General features: G+C 41.1%; 1 protein-coding gene across 2 annotated transcripts in view; it reads right to left on the minus strand.

Annotated features, from left to right (window-relative positions):
- Window positions 1–1,816: 1,816 nt before the first annotated feature.
- Window positions 1,817–23,182, minus strand: part of CWF19L2 (CWF19 like cell cycle control factor 2) — a 104,588-nt gene continuing 83,222 nt past the window's right edge. The window contains exons 18-19 of one of the 2 annotated variants that reach the window (XR_013926314.1): window positions 21,607–22,713; window positions 1,817–12,976 (exon numbers count right to left, since the gene is read on the minus strand). Coding sequence is in view for 1 of the 2 variants with exons in the window: in XM_080377061.1 (XP_080233187.1) it covers window positions 22,573–22,713 (141 nt within the window). In the remaining variant the exon portion in view is untranslated. Of the gene's footprint in view, window positions 22,714–23,182 lie in introns of both variants that reach the window. The other variant, XM_080377061.1, reaches the window with a different exon arrangement.

Genomic DNA, 23,182 nt, shown 5'->3' on the forward strand with positions numbered 1-23,182 from the left:
CTTCCTTCTTCCCCCAGTTTATACACTCAGCATGATGTCATATGGTATGGAATACCTACCTCTTTGGCCAGCTTGGGCCAGCTGTCCTGGCTGTGTCCCCTCCCAATGTCCCGTGCCCCTCCAGCCCTCTGGCTGGCAGGGCCCAAGGAACTGAAAAGTCCTTGATTTAGTATAAACATCACCCAGCAACAACTAAAACCACCACGGTGTTATCAACATTGATCTCACACCAAATCCAACACGCAGCACTGCACCAGCTACTAAGAAGAAAATTAACTCTATCCCAGCTGAAACCAGGACACATGCCTCTCCCACGTTCTTCCTCCAGCACTTCTCTACTCATATGCATTTGAGTGCGATTTCCCCAGAGACGTTTCCTTTTCTTTATCTAAAGCAACTTCCTAGCAAACTGTGAGGCTCCTAATTCCAACGTGCTTATCATCTGTCCTGTCTGATCCTCTGCTGGCAGGCTGGGTTTTGTGTAAACAGACTTTGACTTACTTAAGTCAGTTTTACATACATCCTAAAAGATTCCGAATGCAGACTGATTTTGCTGTCCAGTAAGCATGGAACACCAAGTCAGCTTACTGAGCACATTTCTTATGGATGAACAGTTAAAAAAACAAACAAACAAACAAACAAAAAAACCAAACCACACACACAAAAAAAAAAACCCACCACCAAAAAAACCCCCAACAAACCAACAACAAAAAACACCTGTTCACTATTCACTTACCTCAAACTATGCTAGTCCTGTTTAAATCTGTTAGGACCACTTATACCAAGCCTTTCTTGTAATGAGACCAAAAACAACCATTAGTTCACTCTTTGTACACCAACAGAATGAGGACAAAAAGATACAAGCACCTGGAATTGCTCCAGGTTTTCAAGAATGGTTCTGCAGTTGGGCAGGCTGGGCTTGGCCCTGATACACAGAAAAATCATTTTCCCCAACCTCATTCACCTGTTTGCACCTCTCTTTCTCTGGGTTGTAAGCTGTTCAGGCCAGGCACAATCTTATTAGGTATACAGGGTGTATGGTTGTATGGGGTTACTCAAACTACATCGAATAGCTGTGGGGCTTCTGCTCTTCCTCCCTCCCCAAAGCTTTCCATGTGAACTCAGATAGCTCTGAGAAGAAATGTTACATCTCAGGAGAGCTTACCTTTGACTACAACATCTGCATCTTATTAAACTCCTGGAAAATTTTTCTAACCAACATCTTGAATATTGAACATCAGGTTGACGCAATTTTCAACAAGCGGGTTGGAAATACCTCAGAAATACAAGATTTATAACGGGAGTGAGCCAAAGACCACAAAATGGCCACAGAGCAGTCATTATGGAGTCATATGCCTTCAGCATTATTTTTCATGCAAAGTGAGTGATATATTTTGAGTCAGTCACAGCGGCTGCAAGAAACTGAGTCATTCCCTTGGACAAGAGGAATAAATTACGTCTGGGATCTAAATGTGCTGAGGCTTCCTAATATAAAAATGTAACTGATAGTTAAGCACAAGTCCTTGTTAGGTGATGCTGTCCTGAACAGCACAGAATACAAAAGTTGAGAGTTAGTATTGTCTATGGACTTGCCAGGGAATCTTCACAGCTCAGCTGCAGTCTATGTGTTGGGCAACCCACGCTGGCTTTAGTTAAAAGGCTGGTAGAAAACAGACATCTCCAGCTCCTCGGGCTGAATGTGTGTCAGTTATTTCTTTCTGCAGTCTTTACTTAAGCATCTAAAGAAACTCCTTTTAGTTCAGTTTCATGAAGAATGATCGTCCAAATGAAGACTTTTTTTTTTAAAAAAAAAAAAAAAAAAAAAAAGACATTTCATTTTCTTTCAGAAAAATCACATTAAAAGAAGCTAGAGCATATCCTGTGCCAGGGAAAGGCAGATTTTGTTGTACCTAACCACAACGTTAAATCACTAATTAATGAAGAAAAAGTGTTTCAGAGACACTGTGATCTGCAGGTCCAGATTAATTAGGATAACACTTTAATCATTCAGTGGTAACACATGCCACCTTTGAAACCAAAATCATCAAAAGTGGGTGTCTGCAAGCTCAGCTACTACCCCAAACACATTTCCTTTTGCTTGTATTAAGCACAATTTTCTCTGCCAGGCCTAAAGTCACCTCAGTTAGGCAGACTGCCTCCCAGAAGCATCCCCTGAAGGGGAGAGAGGACTCTGCAGAAGAATATTTCACCCTCATATTGAAGAGATGACTCAGACTTGCTCAAATCTCTTTTGCTTCTCCTAATCTTTGTACCAATCAGAGATGACACTAAGAGGGAAAGCATTCCCTCACCTCCTTCTCTCAATTGCTATTCCTGTTTTTCCTTTTCCTTCATATTTTCAAACACCATTTTTGTACAGTGATCTTTCGTCCCCTCTGATCAACTTTCCCACCACTCCTGGAGCAGCTTCACATTTTGTGCCATGCCTCTCTCTTGGGATTAGCTTCTCTTCGGGTTGGCAGGACCTCCTAACGTCATCACCACCTGAACTACTGGTCATGTCTCTGCCACAGGTAGGAGCACACTTCAGGCTGTAACTAGAGGCAGCCAGAAAAACAAAGCTATTTCATTAGCAAGTTTCAGCTGAAGGCTGGACATCACTCAACTGGATAATTACAATTCCTTCTGACTTCCAAATTACACCGAGCAAACCAGCATTATTTTCAGGAGTCTGTGTCCAGCAGCACTGTGGGAATGTGATGATGGAATACATACCTGGAAGTGGTCTCTTGCTTTACGTGGTTCCGGCTGTACCACAACGTACATCAGCTAGTTCTGCCTTAAACCTTACAGCTTTATTGCTTCTTCTTGGCATGTGCAGCAGTTTTCCCAGAATTTTCCACACATTTTCTTCCCAGCTATGAGTCAGTAGGTGTTGGAGCTGTGGATGCCAGGGGTTTTCATCACTGGAAATCCCAAGGTACACTTTTCCCTCAGCCTAATTCCATGCTTGGACCCAAACATGCCATGGAGCAGAGTCATTAAGAAAGTGATGCCAGTGAGATCTGTTGTCATAAAACTGAGACCCTCACATAGAAGCTTTGTAATTAAGGAATAAACAGAGGCAATGAGTCATTACATTTGGTGCTGTGGGAATTTTAGGAACGCATGTTTTCTCTAACTCATGGAAATAACACACGACCTTTGGCATGACTTTTTTTTTTTTTCTTTTATTGTTAGCAGATGTCATTGCAGTCAAGGGAAGCAGGATAACATATGGTCACTGTTTTAAGAGAGTCATTTAATTAGGTCCATGCCTTTGATACCATATGCTTAGAGCTTTCAGAAATGCCAGTCAGCTACAAAGTAGCCTTCAAATCTTTCAGATGCCTGCAGGTTCAGCCAGTAGCGTGGCTGAGAGCATCACACACACACACACACGAGGATACAGACGTGGGCTACCATGCAGACTGCCACAGACAGCACAGCCTTTGCCAGTATCCCCACAAACACCAACAGTGCTCCTATACAGGCACCAGTTGCTGAGTCCCATCCCTCCTCTCCAACTGGTCAGGACTGAAGCCCGCTAGTGAGAACACACATGACTTCACTCTCCAGGTTCACAAGCGCATTCACATTCACAGATCCCTCAGATCAGCACAGCTCCTGAGTCCATCTAATGTCCATGCCCGAACCTGCCCCCCCTTACCCTATAAACAGGTCTCTTCCTACCCACCAGCTCGCCCAGCTTGATGCTCACTAGTGAAACAGATGTGCACACATGCTTGTCTCACAGGGACCCCACCACCAACCCCTCCTATATCAGCACAGGCTCTCAGTCTACCTGACATCCATGCCCAGACCCCAGGACCCTTACCTAGACACCAACTAAGATCTTGAGTCTTTCCAAAGACAGGTCTCCTCCAGCTAGTCCAGTTCAAAGTTTTCAGGGAAACATGCACATAGGATTAAATTCACTGCAGAAATATTAACACACTGAGGTTTTTCCAGTTGCTGCCATTTAGGTCTTGTACACAAGCTGGCCCCTCCAGCTGCTGACATTTAGACCCCCAGGCCCCACAGCCCCTTCTCCAGCTGCTGGTACTTAGACCGCACAGCTCTCACAGCACAGTCAGATTACAAAGAAAGAACAGTTCAGGGAAGAATTTAATAAGAAGATAGGATGGATGGTGGTCATTAGGCACAGGGCTCAGCCCAGCTAGCCCTTTTCATCCTTCCTTCTCTCCATTGTTTCATGCTTGTTCCTCACCCATCAACCCTGATCCATCCCCTTTCCCTAAACCTCTTGTACTAAATTTTACGTAATACCACAGACTTTTTCTGATATCCCATAATAAGCTTCACATAGGCCCACAAGCTCCCTCAAATATCCAGCCCAGCAACACTCACAATAATCATGCTTTCCCTCTTTATCAGTGACAAAGCTGAGGCTGATGACTTCAAGGCTGTGCCTGAGTAATTCCTCTACTGGCCTACCGATCTGCGACCAGATAGTTTTGGTCTTCACTGGACTGGATCGGCTTGGATTCCAACAGCTGCCTCAGTCTCACCAAAGGAGGAACCATAGTTTCTAAGCATAAACCTTTTAGTTCACGTAGCTGAAAGGTGTTATGTACATGCCAATACTCCTCATGCTCAAATCTGAAAGAACTGAACACACACAACAATCATGTTGAGTCCAACAAGTACCCATAATCACAGAAGTAGCATAAAAGGAAAAGTTATCTTTTTGCACCTCGGTTTCTCACCTCTAAACAATAGTCTAATAGTCCTGTCTTTCCCACAGATGATGTATTTGGGACAGAAACTGCTCGTTGTGTATATTCACAGCACTATTTGTCTGATCCAGTTGGAGTAGCAATAATGTATTTTTCTCTCTGTTCTTCAAAATCACTTTTGTTTTATCAAAGAAATAAGTATTAGACAACAAAATCCTCATGCAAACAGAAAAATTACTAGCCTGAAACATATATAATCAGGAATGAGCAAAATGAGAGAAACATCATTGCATATTGTCTCCAAAGTCCTGAGCAATTCCACCAGAATAAAGTTCTTCAAAAAAACAAAAGCAAAACTGCAAAACCCAAGGATACATACACATTCTTCTGCTACAATTGCAGTTGCAGTGGCAGTCAAGATTCATGTAACAACCGTATTTCCTTAGGTCTGAGAAAATTACCCAGGCTACTTCTTGTTTGGGGAACTATGAGGTGGAGTACAGATGCCACATCCTGGGCTGTTCAGTCTGGAGCCTGGGCTCTTCTCGGTCCTTTAAACAATGGTTAGAAAGAGGAGAGACTTTTTTGCAAATATAGACAGTCATGAATCCATAACTGAACACCTGATCTCTAAAGCTCCATGTTATTTTTTAAAAAAATCTTCTATTTCCTGCTGTATTGTTACATGGTATTAAACTGCTGCAATTGGTACACTAAAACATCTTGTGGAAGTGTTTATTTTTGTTTGGGTTCTTGCAGTGCATCCAGAAATATGAGCCACGAGAAACATGAGATCCTCCCAAGATACATATCCTATCTGCAATAATAGGTCCACTGTCAGCATAAGCATCCAGAGCTCCATGACAGCAACTCTTCCTGGTTGCGCCCAGCATGAGTATGGAGCCTGGAGCTACCCTGACTCTGGGATCACTGCTGCTTAACTGAAAATGCTGTTATTACCGATAAGGGCATGAAGCAAGGGATTTCATCTGTTCTGAGGCCTGCGCCAGGGAAAGCAAAAAAGGTTCACCTGAAGTCATTAAATAAAATGTTCAGTAAAAGTCAGCAGGAATTAAAGACAGGAGGCCCTTATCAGGCAGATGAAGAGGCTACTGATGTAACCTAGGGACTTCATAGCACCATTCGTGCAAGAAGCACATGAGAACTGGAGCTCAGCAGAACACAACAGACGTGTTAAAATGTGGCCTAATGGGGCTGGAGAGGGAGTCACAAAAAGGTATTCTGCTCTTTCCATGTTCTTTTCATTAAGGGTAGGGGACAAGGAGAAGAGGGATGTGACTGTTCCTGTCCAATCCGCTTTCTTCATTTTCTATCACCTCTGGTAAGTCATCATCTTGTTTTTAAGTGAAAGGCAGCAGAACTGCACTCCAGTAGCATCACATGTTGCTACACACAGTGCCTCATGCCATCTTGAGCAAAATGGTCTTGCGAGGCCCTTCGTCTTGACTGGTGATTTGAACACAAGTTCAAAATAACTTCCTTTCTGCCAGAATTACCTCCTTGGTGTACTTCACATTTTCAGGGTTGTGCTAAGGCTTTGCAAACCATATATCCTAAACCTAACAACCACATGACATTTAATAGCATCATAGGAATCACCTGGATCCCAGTGCTATATGAGACCAAAGAGATCGACTGAATAGTGGCACAAACCAACATTTTCAGGGTTTCACTATCCTCATATGTGTGATACTTCCATAAGCAACCTGAGTTACAGAATCACTAAAATTCTACTTATATATATACACCATATTTATTGCTTTCTCTGTATATCATTCAAAGCAAAAAAAAAATCTTAAGAAATTTTCAAAATCCTCTTTTTTTTTTTTTCTTCTTACCTATGTGTAAAACCCTCAGATGTTTACTTGCTTTCTTTCCAGTTCCAAGGTATGGGTTAGAAGACTGCTGGTCCCTGAGTTCTCTTTAGTCTGCTTTTTGAAACATGTTTTTCTTCTGTGAGTCCTCTGGGATGTTGCCCAGTGCCTTTGACTCCTGAAATATAACTGCTAGTTTATGTGAAAACTTACCCTCAGTTTTTAGGGGCTGGTCTCAGTTAAGATCCTCTACCTTCAGAAAGAGGAGCCCTCAGTTCTCCCCATCTCTCATTAGAACATTAAATTATATTAACAAACATGAAACATTGAATATGTGAAACATAGCAAACTTTCCCACCTTTAGTAAGACACAATTTGGCTAATATCTTAGAACTAAATCTTAGATCAGGCTAATATCTTAGAAGGAAATTTAATAGTCTTTGGATGGCTGCTGCAAGACTTACAGTAGAAAGATTATATTCTATAGCATATAACTCCTATATAGGAGGAAAAAATCACAATGCTAGTTTTCTGCATAGAAATACAGGCTACGATGCAACCTTCCTGGATTTAAGTTTCTACGATGCAGGCGTCTTACATGTGAGACAGGTGTCTGAGCTCCCATTACATCCCATATGGAGCCAGTAAGGACACAGCCTGGAGTCCACTGGCTCACCCCAAACCCACCACCCACACTCAGTGGGCTGAATCACTCTCTCAACTTCACTCACTGCACTGGCTGTAAAACAGCAGTTTAGACACCTTCGCTACACTAGTGCTAAATCACCCCCCCAAATTTAAGATGAGATACGTTTTACTTCTTGCCTCTCACCACTAAGCAGTGAAAAGCCTACACTTTTTGCTACATTTCTTAGTGAAACTGCAGAATTAATTTCCAAGCAAATTCCGAGGTCATAGACGAAGCAAAGTTCTGAAGGTTACTTGCCCACACAGGTAACATTGTCTTCAGCGGCTTGCTAGGGGAGGCAGGGTAAATTGTTCATCGTAAAAACCAGACTCCAGAGGGATACAAGGGGTCCTGGTTAAAACGTATCTACAATCCACAACTGCATATCAGGTTCTCTTCCAGAGGATGCTGCTGGCCATTTGAAAGAAGTTTCTTCCACAGACGGACAGCGCGTGTACAAAGTTTCAAGCAGTTCTGTGATTTAGTTGGGAACAAACACAGATGACTACTGAGGGATTCAGACCTTCACCACCTCTCGTTGATGCCTGTCTTGCAAAGAATACATAAATAGTTTCAGTACAGAAGCAATTTCTCCTCTCAGAGGGCTTATCCCAACAGAAGGAAGGAAGATGACTGAAGATGCAGACACAGAAATGCAGCTCATCTTTTTTAATTCCCAAGGGTCACCTTTCTGTGGCAATACAAAGCTTGTCAAAGGTGACACCAAAGTACTGTGGGGGTCCTGTCTGCCTACAGTAGGTATTAAGCATAAACTGTCACAGGTGAGATTTCTTTCCCCCCAGTGGTAGAGCACAACGGAAGGAAAGAGAACGATTTCATTAAACCACAGTTATTTGAATATATCCTTTTGGAAATCAATATGGATTACTTATTTATAGGGAGAGGGCACACGGATGACTTTCAGGATCTGAACATTTTGCTTCTTGCAGCTTTTTTCTCTCCTTCAGGGAATTTAGGACTAAAAAAGGAGCCTCATGGCCACGAGAAGGTGCAAAATTACCCAGCACAAAGAGCAGGTTTTCTGCACTTCAGAACAATCTTTCTGCTGCTCAAGTCACCAAGGGGATAGTGAAAGTTATACTGTTTTTCTTGACAATAAAGCTCCATCTGAAAGAACTTTCTCACAGATGATTTTTATTTGGACTGCATAACAACAGAAAACTCAAAGCAGAAATACTGCAAGCTTTGCTTAGAGGGAAAGGTAACTTTTTAAGGAAGTGTGAAGATTCCCACAGAGGGAATGTGATTATTTTTTTTAAAAGGTCCTTAACAAAAGGAACAAAGCTATTGGCCATAGATCTAGGCAATTATACACATACCGTAACATTACACTACACTTGAAAGTCTCTGTAAATATTTTTTTAGTCTGTGGTAATAGTATTTTCACATCTCCTCCAAATACTCCAAACCATCCAGAGTTTCTTGGTGATTTTTCGGAGACTGGCGTGCATGCAAGTAAGTTATCAAACATTTTGTTCTACCTCTTCTTTCCTTATTCCTGACAATTATTTTCTCCTTTGAAAATTCAATTGTGTTTAGCATCTGGTCAAAACAAATCTTTTTTACAAAGTTAGATGCCAAAATTACTTCATCTATCTCTTGCACCATCAGTTATTTGCCGTTCTTCCTAATTCAGCAATGGAGCCGTATTTTCATTGCCTTCCTCTTAGCGTAGGTGTAGAAGCCTCTCTCCTTGTGTTTTATGACCCTGCAAGTCACTAGATCCACTTCACATCTTAGCCCTTCTGATTTTATCCCTACACATTCCTATTTTGTCCTTACATAGATCTCTAATAATTTTCCTTTCCATAACTTAGAAGTGGATTATCATCCCTCCTATCAAATATTGCCCTGTGCTGACCACATCCGAGCCACGGGGACTGCACAGTGTTAAGTGGAAACCCCCATAAACTCTAATCTTTCTGTCGGTCAAAATGAGGAGTGAAAAGTATGAACCTTCCTCTGCTCTGAGTGGTTTTTTGGCTGGAGGTTGAACTCTTCATGATACAGGTGGCCTGGTTATGTGACTGGGCAACAGCCAGCACAACAGCCAATTTGGTCTGTAGCATGCTGATATCAATACAATATTCATAAATTCTAAACCATAGTGTATTTGTTGTATTTGAGACACAGTTTCAAAATGCCAATCCTGATACTGTTCCTTTCCCGTTATGAGTAGAAAAACACGCTGAGCAGAGACCAAGCAGTACTTCTCTGTTAACAGTTCTCAGTCTTCATGATGGGCTGCAGGTACCCAGCTTTTCTAGGCAACCAAATATATTCCAAAGTTCAAACACCACGAGTACTTGTTAACTTCAAACTTCAAGACCAGCTTGTTCAAATCTAAAAGAGTCTGTCCCATCTCCAAACTCTGTCTACACATCTTTATATTCCCGATTTTAAATAATAACACATCAGGAAGACATCCTTCGTAAGGATCAACCCCCTCTTCATGACTACGTGTTGCATTGGCCATTCATGGCTGCTAGAGAGAAATACAGACTTCTGGCCAATACAAGCAATGAGCTGGGACTAGGTCTTCAAATACAGGGAGACCAGAGATCTGTGCCCCAGCATGACAGTAAGAAGGATTTTGCCCAGAAGCATGATTGCTCATTACCTTTACCACAAAAGAGATCTCTCCAGCTTCAAAGGGCTGGAGAAAGAATAAATCCCAATAGTAACTATCAGTGGGGACTATGACTCAGTGGGAGAGTCAGGCCGTGATATCTCCAAACAAAATAAAACTCTGAATTAATTTATTTAATCAAAGAATTTAAAGGAACTGAAATTTTCTGCCAGGCATGCTGTCAAACTGACAAAGTGACTCAGCAAGCAAAATAACTGGTCTGTAATGTGATTATATGTGAGGATTCAGATTGGGGTTTAGACATGCTGTTAAAAGACTAAACTGAAATAACAGATTTAACATAAAGTTGTCAGGCCTGCAGTTTTAAAAGGTCCTGCTGTCTGTCTGTTATTAAACAAGTGGCAACTCAGTGCAAAAAAATAATGGGCTGCAAAAAATAATGTTTCACCACACTAGGGCTTCATTAGTAAATATCCTTAATAAGCTGATCCAGATGTGGAATACACTTCCTGAGGTGAGAGTGATCACGTTTAGGTTATTCCCCAAGACCTGTCCTCTTACATAGCATGCTTCCTTCAGAAAAGGGAGATGATCAATAATCATGCACCCCATCTCCAATAAGCAGACCCTGTCCCCAAGACCCCCACCTCTTAGAAAAGAGAACAGCACAGGTCTTTGAGGATTACCCAGGATGAGGCAGTGCCAGTCTACTTAAAGAGGAATTCGTGTACAGAGATGCTAAGCATGATACCATAGAGGAGAAGTGTTCTTGCTGGCACCCTCAAATTAACAGACATACTGCATGCAATGTGCTACAGGGGTAAAAAAGAAAAGAAAAAAAGAAACCCACCAAAAATACACCCAGACCCAACCAACTGAACAAACAAACAAAACCAACACAAAAACCATCCAATGAGAACCACAGAGCCAGAGATCTTCTGTGAGTCCAAAACACATTAAGAAGAAGGTATACAACGATAACTGTGTTACTCAAGTAATGCATATAGGCTAATTTAAGAAAATGAAACATCACAAAATTATTGCCCTATATCAGAGGTCCTCAAACTACGGCCCACGGGCTGGATACGGCCCCCCAGGGTCCTCAATCCGGCCCCCGGTATTTACAGAACCCCCCTGCCCCGCCCCCCGCCAGGGGTTTGGGGGGGGGGAAACCAAGCAGCCGCAGATGACTGCCTGCCACTTCATCCGCGCGCCCGCCCCCTGTTTAAAAAGTTTGAGGAACCCTGCCCTAAGTAATGCAGCCATATGTGCAAAACACCACAGGACTAGCAGCAACAGAACTGAAGAATAACCTGATTATAAAAGCAAAGGAAAATATATGAGCAGCAGAGAAACAAATACTTCTTTTAACAAAAGCATTTATTAAGAAAAGTTGTATTTTTATTAGCAAAATCCTTGTTAATGGCACAGTCTTTCACGCAGGAGACCTTAAGCTAATGTTTTCCAGTTCAAGGAAATTCAATTGCTCGTTGTTTAAAGTTGCTGACAACTTTTTCCCCTGAAGTATTCATACTGAATTTGGCCTCCTTTGGTGTAAAACTCATCCCTGGACTATTTCTTCACTTCCCTGTGAAACATCAGAGCAAGGCTACGGGAAAAGATGGGATGTTCTGTATCTTTATGTGATGCTGGAAACCCTTACAGATGCTTTTTTGCCCCCACATTCATGGCTAGCTGTTGCCTGACTTCTTGCCTCTTTGTATCATGAATCATATACTCTACTCCCAAGCAGCATAACATCCTGCTACTGAAAATTAAAAAAAAAAATAAAAAATTTATGCCACTTATTTTCTCTGGCTTGTTTCCTGTAAAATTGTTATTGTTTACAGCTTTTCTGGACCTCTGCTAATCACTTTTTGTTTACTTACAAATCTGTAGCTTGTAATATGGACCAATGCTTGTGAATTGGCCCCCTGGTATCTGTGACAAAAATATCCTGTCCCTAACCCTATGTTCCTGTGACGAAACTGAACTGTCAAGCACAGGTGTGCAGATGCCCTAGAAACTACAGGCCACGGGCAATGAGGGACTGAGGGTGATGCAGTGCACTCCTCTGCTCCAAGACTGAGTAACCCCAGTGGGTCATTCTCAAAAAATGCTCTTCAGCCTGTTCTCAAACCCCCAGATCCCAGAGCTGTGGCGCCCGAAGCAGTGTATGGTGCTCCAGCTCAGGCACTGCCACCACTGGCTGCAGAAGCCATCACACACACATATATGCCAGCATAACATACTCGGAGCAAATGAAGGAACTATTGTCAGCATTACCTGCCTGGGCTACAACAGGCCATGTATTTGCAATACAGATGTGTTCTGCTTATCTTTCAGCATCTTGCTACCAGCCCTTCTGAGTTTTTTTCCAAGGGGGAAAAAAAATCCATTTTAAAATCTCTTTTTCAGAGTCCTGAGTCTCCTTAAATGCAAATGTGTCCCGTACTAATTTCACCCCATTTCTGCCTTTTGTGCTTTTCCCTGCAGAGCCCTTGCAGACTAAGATTACAGGTACCAGTGGGAAGGCAAGGTTGCCATTGATGTCTGTCTGGTCTCTAACATAAATAAAGCCAGGATACTGCCACCAGCTGCAAACCAGCTCCTTCCAGTTTAGAAGAAACCCTTATCATCATCTTACATTTTCATATCTCTGATACCTTAAAAATAAGTATTAGTGTTTAAATCACAGCAATTCACAGAAAACATATGATAAAGAGGCTTGAAGATGGGAGAAGTGAGCATCTTCACTGCACAACAAACTCACATCCTACAAGTGCTGCGCAACTCTTCCATGAATCAAGAGCAAGTAAATGGTGAACTGGAGTCCTGGCAACCCACTTGCATGTCTTCTCTTCCCATCACTGAAATACAATCCAGGCTTTCTAGCACTGCTCTTCTGTTAGGCAGGGACTCATTGACCTTTCTGAAGTTAATTATTTAATACGCCAGAATCATATTACTGTTCTCATCTACCTGTATTCCTGTCTGATTTGTATAAATATGTAGTAAGGAAGACAACCCTACCGTTTAACTGCAAGACCGAACTTGGTTTTCATTAGTGGAGAGGAAGACAACAAGATTATCCCAGGCAGCAGTTCCCACCAAGATTTGATTTGGAAGGTTTGCACAGAACCTAAAAATAAAAGACCATGCTGTCATAAATCATTTAAAACAGTGTTTGTGGACAAGGAGCACTTCAAGGAGAACAGGATCAACTGAAGTGAGCGGGATCTCAGGGGTGCACAAGGAGCTGGGATCTGAGGGGGCCGTCTGGGCACTCTCAGCAGCCCAAAGCCCCAGCACTGGTTGAGGTAGGGGATGTGCAGAGGCGTGGGGGCAAATTCAGTCTGCAGGGACAGAAGTCCCACAGCTGTCAGAGGGGCTGTGCTGGTCAAAGTCTTCACTCATATGAAGTTAATGTTTGTAAAGAGCTGTGAAGATGAAAGTCCTGAAGATTAAGATTTCATTGGAGGACTTAACTTTTTTTTCAGTTTTCAACAAAGCTTTAGAAAAGTTTCATATTCAGTAGGAAACATAAAATGCTACTTATCCACAGTCTTCCAGACATCTATATACAGAGACAATAACTACTTACATGGATTTAAGGTGAATTCCCTATCATCTGTTTCTCTTCTGATACTGGCCAAAATATTTTTGCTTTAAAGAGAGAATAATCCAAAAGCTTCCCATAAAAGACTACACATCAGGCAAAGAGGAGAGCTGGTTCACAGAAATCTCTTGAGAAGCATGTGCTGTTTGTAAAAAGAGATAATAGCCAAATTCTCTGTCTGCTCTCTGCCTTCAAAAGCATATTAAGTTGTTCAGGGCTTTTCAAATCCCAAATCTATGTTGTAATTACAGATAACATTTTCCCCGGAGTTCTCAGAAACAGCCAGTATATACTTTTAAATTCAACCAACCTGTTTGGAAATCACTGCAAGTACTCACAGCACATCATTTCCAGCAAGTCTCTCAAAACTTCTGCTGGTCCCCTCACTGTCTGCCAACAGCAATGGGCAAAGCAAGCTGGTAATTTGCCCCAAGATGAGCATGGGCCAAAGCAGGACCCAACCTCGAGCTTTCCAGATCTGCTTTACATGGGCAGTTGTCTTCCACTCATTCTAAATGCAGCTGGCTCAAAATACTAAATAGGGGAATATCACATTAATTTTCAACACATAATAAGCAAGGAGAGAGAACTGCTGAGAACATCAGCCACAAAGTTTAATTCATTGAGTTGTTTGAATAAAGCTGAGCCATTTCACTGAAATACATTGATTCCGACCAAGGGTTTTTTTGCTGACAGATGCACGGGTCAGTGCTCTGATCACTTCTGATTAGACAGACAGAAACCCAAGCAAAATAAACCTTTAATTTCTGACTGTAAAACCCCTATTTAAACATAGAGGTACCTTGCAACATTTGAAAGAATCCTCGCATCGATGTGGAACAAAGATAAATGCTTTACCAGGATAGCCATACTGATGGCTACACCTCCATCAAGTGCTTCTCTTGGCCAGATTTAGACTGCTTTTGCATAATAAAAGTAATAATAGTAGGTATTTCTCCCTTACCAACAGTCACTAGAGCCTGGGGAATGGTTCAATTAACCCATCAGGCCACCTACAGTAGTGGAAGAGGAATCACTCTCCAAGGCTCCATTAACTTTATTGACTAAGCCAAAACTGAACATTATGTGAACTTAAGACACACAGCTCAGAGGTGGACACATAAAAGTGATTTAACATTCTGCTGAATCCCACCGGCAGTGGGTAAAAAAGATTTCTTACCATTTCAAGAATATTCACAAACAGCAATAGATGGATATAGAAGAAATGTTGCTTTGCAGCAAAGGGGCCCTCACTTAAGTCTACAATAGAGAATTTAGCACATCCCAAACCTGCTGAAAAGTAGTGACAGTTTTTAAAGGGAGAAAATCAGCTGAGTTTCTTATCTTCTGATCCTATACCGTGACCAGACAGCCAAACTGCATTCAAGTCTGAGCAGAACCTAACACTCATTCTTCTCCTGTATGTGTTGGTTTTGGCTGGGATGGAGATTTTAGTTTTCTTCATAGCAGCTCATATGGTGCAGTGTTTTAGATTTCTGACCAAAACAACGCTGGTAACACACTAATGTTTCCACTGTTGCTGAGCTGTGTTTGCATAGCATCGAGGCCTTCTCTGCTTCTTCCTCTGTCCCTCCCAGTGATTAGACTGGGGATGTGCAAGAGGTTGGGAGGGGACATAGCCAGGCAGATGACCTGACTGTGAATGGTATCACAGGAATGTCTGATTTGCAGCCCATTTTTTCACCACAGAATATAATCCTGGAGTTCATTTCCCCTTCACCTTTCCCAGATGATACTGGGTTTTGATTCTTCTAAAGCCACCCTTCCTATCGCTTTTGCTACTTACAACACCCACAGCACCCACATCCATAGCAAGAATAATGGTATCAGAAGCTGCGGCAAGTCCACCAGCAACAATAAAAGTGATAGCAGGGAAACAGATGAACACAAATATTGCAGGGTACACATGGATGTGGCATTAATTTCTAGTTGCCACAATAAAGTGTTGCTGTTTAATTTTGTAGATGACTCAAGGGGCTGTAAATAAATAAATCATTTAAAAGCAGAAGTAGAATTCAAAATCATCTCAGCAAAATGGAAAAATATGATCTATGAGAAGGAAACAAAGACAAAAAAGATAAGAGTAAGAACATAGACTTGGGCAAAAAATATCCAGCTATAATAGCAAACAATTGACTTGGAAACAGGAGAGGATCTGAAGATTGCAGGGAGCCGTGGGCTTTATAATATCACTTTTGTGAAAAAAGCAAACACTGCATCGGGTAGGGGGAAATGAATAGGAGGATATTCCACCAAGAACAGCAGTAACCCTTTCATATCAGACACACTGATAACACCTCCCTGAGATAATGTATCCACTCTTGAGACCTTCCATCATGTCTTTATGAACCAGAGAGACTCCAGAGAACAAAAGAATGATAAGAAGAACAGAAAGAATAACCTACATGAAAACACTGAAACAATATGCACAGTTTAATCTGAAGACTACAATGCAGAAAGACAACTTGATTGCAGTATTCAAACATGTAAAAGGAACCTCTGAAGAATGAAGTAACATTTCACAGTTCCATAACAGACAAGACAATAAATACTGGACCTGAATTGTGGACAATTCAGATTAAAGAGCAAGAAGAAAAACATTTCATGCTGAAAAGAGTGAATACTGGAAAAGGTTGTTCAGGAAGGCTGTGGATTTTCCCTCCTCAGAGGTCTTCATAGAGAAAACCGATCTCGTAATACCACTAATATACCTGATCTTGTCTTGGGAACAACTAAATAAAAATTATTTCCTCTCCTCCTCCTCCAATTCTATGGATGCCAAAAACCACTTATGAAAGGCTTAAGGTTTACTTAATACTAAATCCAGTGTTAGCAGAATAAGTACATAAACAAGTAAAGTTGTAATTCCTTTCTGGTTTTTTATTGTTTTTTTTTATTATTACTATTATTATTTTAAATTAAATTCAAACTACCTCCTCCTTTTGATAAGGGACATATTCTGACATTTTTAATGATGTAAAGCCCAGTGTAAGACTAGTGAAATCATATTAAGTCTCAGCAGCTGTTCCCTAAATGTAATCAACACACATCCTAATACACACAGTCACATGGAGAACCGGAATGCTGATACTACTCTAAAAACAGTGGGCATGCCAGGGTTTGTACCTTTTTTTACTAGGTAATAGTAGCAAATGCTCAGTGTCAACCATGAGAGATGGTGATTCAGGCAAAGACACAATATTTTAGTACAGACTGATCACTCTTATTGGCTCACTGGCTAAACCTGCCGGTTCTAGCAAATATTTTCTGTCTTAGCAGGTATCACTAAGACAATCTACCCAATGAAAGAGCAGCCTGGATTAAGACGATGAAAACCTAAGTCCTGCAATAGCAGCCAGGAAAGAAAAGGACTGAAAAAGCACAAGGTCATCATCTCTGACTGAATTTGCCCATGTTAACTCTAAACTAAGAGCCTACATACTTGGTTCCAGTTGAAGATGCCATCATCTATGAAGACACTGTTACTGTCAGTTGTCTTCTTCTACCTCACAGGCAAGTTCTTGGACCTACTGAACCGGGGTCAAACATTCAAAGAGCTGTTCTGCACTAAAAGGGAGAATGTTGGAAGAGCTGGAAGAGCTGTAATGCTTTCCAACAACTACAAAGCACACACCTGGAGATGGCTTTAAAAAGCAGCTAGAGACATGAGAGAACACTTGGCATCCCCAAATGAAGCCTTGCAAACCTGTGACAACAGCAATGGAGAAGCCGTACAGTGATAACTGTGTATTTACACCACATTAAATAAATGTCAGCTCTGTTAGCTGTTCATATCTTGTCTTAAAAGTGCTGCTCCAAGCCATTTTCACATAAAATATCAGCGGAAAGAGGTAAGAGACTTACAAAGTCATCTCACCTTGTCTCAAGACCAAAGTGTACATACCTATCATTCCAAATCGACGTGCGGCCAGTAGTTGTACATCAATGACCAGAAATCAAACCAGAAAATATTGAAGAAAAATACTCCCCAGAAGGACACTGGTCCATGAAGAATGCCTTCAACTTTACTCTAAAGGGTTAATTATGCTTGTGTTTTCCGCTAAATTCATTTTTACTGCATGTATGCTCTAGGGTACTTGCTTTACAAAAGCTAAAAATTTAGAAAGAATTAATTGATGGATTTTTCAGTGCCAAGAAAGAAGTTAAAGCAGGTTCATCAGAGCCATGTCAGGCCAGCAGCTGCCCTCAGACCACACGTACAAAGGCACATGCAGCTTGTGCACTGGGGAATGAACTTTTTGCACCTACCCACGTGTCAAGAGCTCAGACTATGCTTCCTCTAACATAACCGAAACTCATTTTATGTTGTATGATGTGCCTCTGGGCTCTCTGTGTACAGTGCTTAGGCCACACCTGGGAGGGTAACAATGCTTGTATTAGTTAAAGATGTCCTGCAATGATGCTGTCCTTTTAAAATATTGTTCTAGTACTTCACAGACACTTCTATGATAAGTATCAGAATAAACAGAGGTAGCAGGTCAGTTGTGTGAGATTGATCACCAAGCACGACACAGTGTTTAGAACTACAAAATCATCAACTTCTGCAATGACGGATAATTCTCTTCCAAAGATTTCCCTAGAACAATCCTGGAATTGTATTATTAGCTTTGAAATCTAGGACCCAAGGATAGCTTAAATATTCTTTTATAACCAACTTCCAATGGTTCTTAACTTGGGAGGTAAAAGTTACACCAGCTTCCCTGTAAAGGGTGTAGCAGCATGACTTTCCTGAAGTCAGCCTATTACCCTTCCTTTTCACTTTTAACGACACAAATGCAACATCTAGAAAAGTAATGTTACCACACAGCTACATCAATATGCGCATGAGAATTATAATGTTAGCAAGCTTGAATTTCTAAAGTCAGTTCCGTCATACTGAATTAGATTGTCTTGATTTGTGAGGGCTAAAAATGGCACTTCTAACTAGGTATTAAGGATCTTATTTCCAAAACAGCCACACTTAAAGCAAGAGCGTAGCAGCCTGTGTCACCACATCTTTTCACCTAGCAGCCCAGCTGGAATTAGAAAGAGAAAACATGCTTTAATGATAAAAATACAGATGCAGAAGACAGGAAATGCTGAAGAAATTTTGACCGCAGACAGAACCCTTAAGGGACCCATCAAAATGTTTCATCTTTCATAGACTGCAGGAGATTTGTGATCTCTTGCCATCAGAGTTACTATTAATTTTAACATGTTATTTTCTAATCAGAACTCATATGAAATTTAAAACAAGTTGGTTGAACTCAGTATGTAAAATCCCACTAAATCACATTTCATTTATGACTTTGGGAATAACTTACTGTTTGGATTCATGAACCTACTGAAAAAAAAAATCAGCCCAAATAGAGCTAAGATTGAGTGTTGCTATACTGATTTTCTAGAAAAGCAACAAAAACCCAAACTGTTCTCTTCCAGGTATTTTAACAAGTACAAAGCAAAATCACACCCAAACTGCACTAAATGCAACACCTCGCAGTCTTACTCCAAAGGAAAACACAAAAGAAGGGAAAAGCAAGTGGAATATGCACATAGATGAGAACTACATATCTGGAAGCAACACCAGCAATTAACAGAAAGCCTTGCTTTCCATTTTAGCTGAGGTCATCTCAGCTTACATCAGCCTCATTTTACATTACCTCAGTTTACATCAACAGATGACTTCAGGCAATCACCTTGACATCAACCAACCACTGCTGATGGTAAGCATAACGATACCATGGCAGCTTTTGCACATTTTGTAGCTAATGGTATAGTAAAAATTCATGGTGTTTTCCTTCAAATTGAGCAAAAGGAACAACCTCAAAATGCAGGCCCTTAACGGGAAGACAACCACCTCGTGCTTCAGGCAGTTTTTCTACAGCAACCGCATGGGCCTGGGGAATATCAGGTTGAATAGTACAGCCTGAGAAAAAGCAAAGAATAAAGTGAGACATCTTACAGGAACCTGTTTAGCTCATTTGCCCCAAGACAGACCCAGTCTGGGAATCTTCAAGGTACCAAGGCCCCAGGCAGATGATCTGTTTGCCTACAGCATCCATCCTGGTTCTCTCCAGAGAGCCTAGTGGCAAACATAATTGAATAGAAAGCTCTGCAGTGTGAGGTCCGGCTCAGCCCTCACCCAGGGCCTGATCGAGCAGCTGGTGCAGCACACGTTCCCTGGAACTGCTGAAAGACCTGGAATGCAGGCAAGAGGACACAATTTCTTCAGCACAGCAAGCAAATACAAAGGAGGGGAGTACTCCAAGCTGGGAAAAGCTGACTTGATAGCAGGGAAACACTGCATTTTATGCCAGGCAGCGAGCAGAAGAGTAGCAACACATATTACATGTAAGAATCTTGGGCAGGACATGGATATATTCTAACACCTGTTAAATCGCACACTTGGATTCACTTGGAGAGAAGTCATTTTTCCTTCCTGGGTATATGAAAGAGTATGTAGGAACACATTTACAGCAATGTAAGAAATGCAGCTTTTGATCCCTATTCTTCCTAAAGGCACCTGAATTTACATTTTCCACCTCTTACTGCCAAAGAATTTAGGTATTGGGCACTCTTCTGGATGAAGGTCTATTTAAAATATTTTAATATTTATAAGAGTAAGGACTGAAGTCTAAGCATACCATCCCTTCAGTGTAAGTGCCCTAACAAGCTGTGTTCAGTCTTGTGACCTCATGAATATTTAGAAATATTTATGAAGAGGAACAGCTTAACCTGAAGATATACGTGTCTGGTCTGTGGCCTGCTAGAGTAAGATACTATTCTCAGTGTATGTGGTAAGCAGAATCTCCCATTCTGAAAACTTCTAATAGAGTAAGACACAGACACATTTTCCTTTATCACCAGCTTGAGATTGTTACTCTTACTTTGCATTTCAGAGTCCTTTCTGGTCCAAAGAATATCACAGGTTTTGCTGAAACCAGAATAATACAGTATGTACAGATCATGAGTCAGAGGCCTTTTCTATGTAAAAGTTAGATAGGTTTTGTGAAACACAGTGCTTCCCTTGAGAAACACGAATTTTGAGAGAGGTGATACTATTTAGAAAAATTGCACTTCCAGCACAGCGTTGGATAAAGACTTTTCTGTGGCCTTTAAAGACAGTCACCTCTGCCGCTTCCCGGCTATCATCCAGGGGGAAAGCTGAGACTGGAGGCAACATACACTTTCCAAGAAAACAATTTTAGTCACGCTTTACACTATCAAACACTGCACTTACCTAAATTTGCTTCAGCATCATCACATTCTAAGCAACTACTAGCAGCTACTATTTCATGTCCTATTTGCTCTGTAATCTCCCCAGCTGCCTAAGGAAGATCAAAACTTATTGGAGAACAGTAGAACTGGCCCTTTTATCCATGGCTTGCTGGTGAAAAACATTAAATCACTAAAATTACCACGACATCTTATTTTTAAGTTATTTCTCTTGCAGTGACACATTTACAAAGATCCTACAGAAAACAATTCACAGCACGGTAGATTTCTATCTCTACCAGACTTATTTGACAAAATGGGGTAGGGGGAGGAAAAAAAAGTACTAGCTCTTCAGAAAAGTTGCAGAAGACCACCTTATAGAACACTTATTCAACCCTGTAATATTTAGTGACCCATTTTTTAATCTGAGCGGTTCACAACAGTTAGCGGAGCTGTACAGGGCAATGGTTCCACAGAACAGGAAGCTTGTTGAGAGACCTACACAATGCCTTAAACTCTCCTGCGCTAAGGGCCTTCCACTTGCTATTTGGAGCCTTTCTCTGTAGCACTGCAGTCTTTTTTTTTTTTGCCAGTCTGCACCCTTTGCCTTATGCACCGGGAGGATTATATGGCAATGTTTTCATCAGTGTCCTTCTCTCCTTGTCCTGATCTCCCAGCTCTGCACCTGCGAAGCCCGAGCCTGCTATATCAGGTTTCCCATGGAAAGTGATTGACAGTAATGCAAGAATCATCCTTTTTCCCGCCTCTTCACGCTTTCCTACCCCCATTTTGTAACTTTTACACAAAAGAAAAAACAAAAGCCTATAGTGAGTAACACTGAAGACAGTAAGCCCACAGGCATTTCCCAGTGACATCCACACACAAAGCTCAAATATCAATTAAGATGCAACTCTTACCTCTGATCAGCGTGTGCCAACCAACACTAACAGCATACCAAGCAGGAACAACCAGCAGGGAGTTTGAGCAGGTCCCAGTGAAAACTATATACAGTTATTATGGGAAAAGTATTATGGTGGACCACCTGCCACACTAGAGGTGATGCCCAGGGGAGATCACCTGGAGAGATCTCCGATGATTTTCTTCTTTGCTGGCCACCACAAAGTGTTTTCCCTTAAGGTTCCTCCACCCTCCTCTCTCTCTTTTTTTTTTTTTTTCCTGTTGTCATCAAAAGCAACTGTTACCATTAAAGCTGTCACTTGGCATCAGCTATGGTTTGTCTCACCATCCTTTGTGCAACAGGTCAGCTGGAAGACTACTTCATATTGAAAGAAGTAGGTACAAAACGCACAAAAAATTGCATTAATTCTTGTGCAGGGAGGAAACAGCAGGTTTATCAATCACAACCTATGTGAATGTTTGTGTTACTGCAATGACTCAACTTAAAGAACACAAGGACTCAAAATCAGAAAATTATTTTCCATACAGTTACCTTCTGCAACAATGTATTTGTGTTAATCAAATGTTCTTAAAACGTACACCATTTTCTACAAAAAGTCACCATAGCAATTAAGCACTGGCTCTATGCTAAATACAGTAATAAAAATATCAGTTGCCTCAAAGATCATAAAAACTTCCAAAAGCAGAAGGTACATTTTGAAGAACTCCAATGGCCACATGGATATTGTCCTTTTGGCTCATCTAAAACATGAAAAACTAAAACCACTGTACACTTCTCGTTTGTCAGGCTTGCAGGTTCAGGTGATCCACAGTGTCCAAGCCAGAAACAGGTAACCAGCAATTGAACAATACCCTTGGTTTTAAAATAGATTAGCAATACATAACACACTGGTGTTATTCTTAACATATGAGATACCCTTTAATATAATTTATGGCTTATATAGTCCTTGACTGCAGGGATGTACTCATTCTTTCTTTTTTGTAAAGTCATATGGTTTCCACCACTGTGCAAACTGCAACACCTTCTTCCTCTGACCCTCAAAGTTCTGTCTGATTCCTCTTCTCCAGAGCTGTGGTTCCAGGTCCAGCATGCCACCAATAATTTCCTTTGTAGGTAGAAGAAAGGCAGATAACAATAAATGCAAAACTACCGTATTACTTAATACTATTGCACCATAAAGAAATACGTATTTTCAAATAATGACATTATTTGTCACCGTTTTCTCCAAGTAAATTAAAACCTGAAATTCTGAAAAACATATCAATTCAAAAATTAGAACTATAGTTGTTAGATGGTTGTCTCAGTAAAACTCTTAAAGCACAGCACAGCAAAGTGCTGCATAAATATCCTAACATTGCAAGACTGTCAATACATTAGCACATTTGTGACTAAGAAAAGTTCAGAAAAAAAGAAAGCTGCCCACTTTGCTCTTAAGTCCTTTTGGAGTAAGTTAAATTCCTCCCCAGTCACTCTTAATGTTTTTGCAATATTGACCTTTTCAATAAATGATTGCTGTGACATAATAAAGAAAGAAGGAATTTATTGCAGCTCTTCCTGTATATACTATATACCAC

The sequence above is a fragment of the Falco punctatus genome (assembly GCF_963210335.1).
Source record: "Falco punctatus genome assembly, chromosome: 2".
Classification (NCBI taxonomy): domain Eukaryota; kingdom Metazoa; phylum Chordata; class Aves; order Falconiformes; family Falconidae; genus Falco; species Falco punctatus.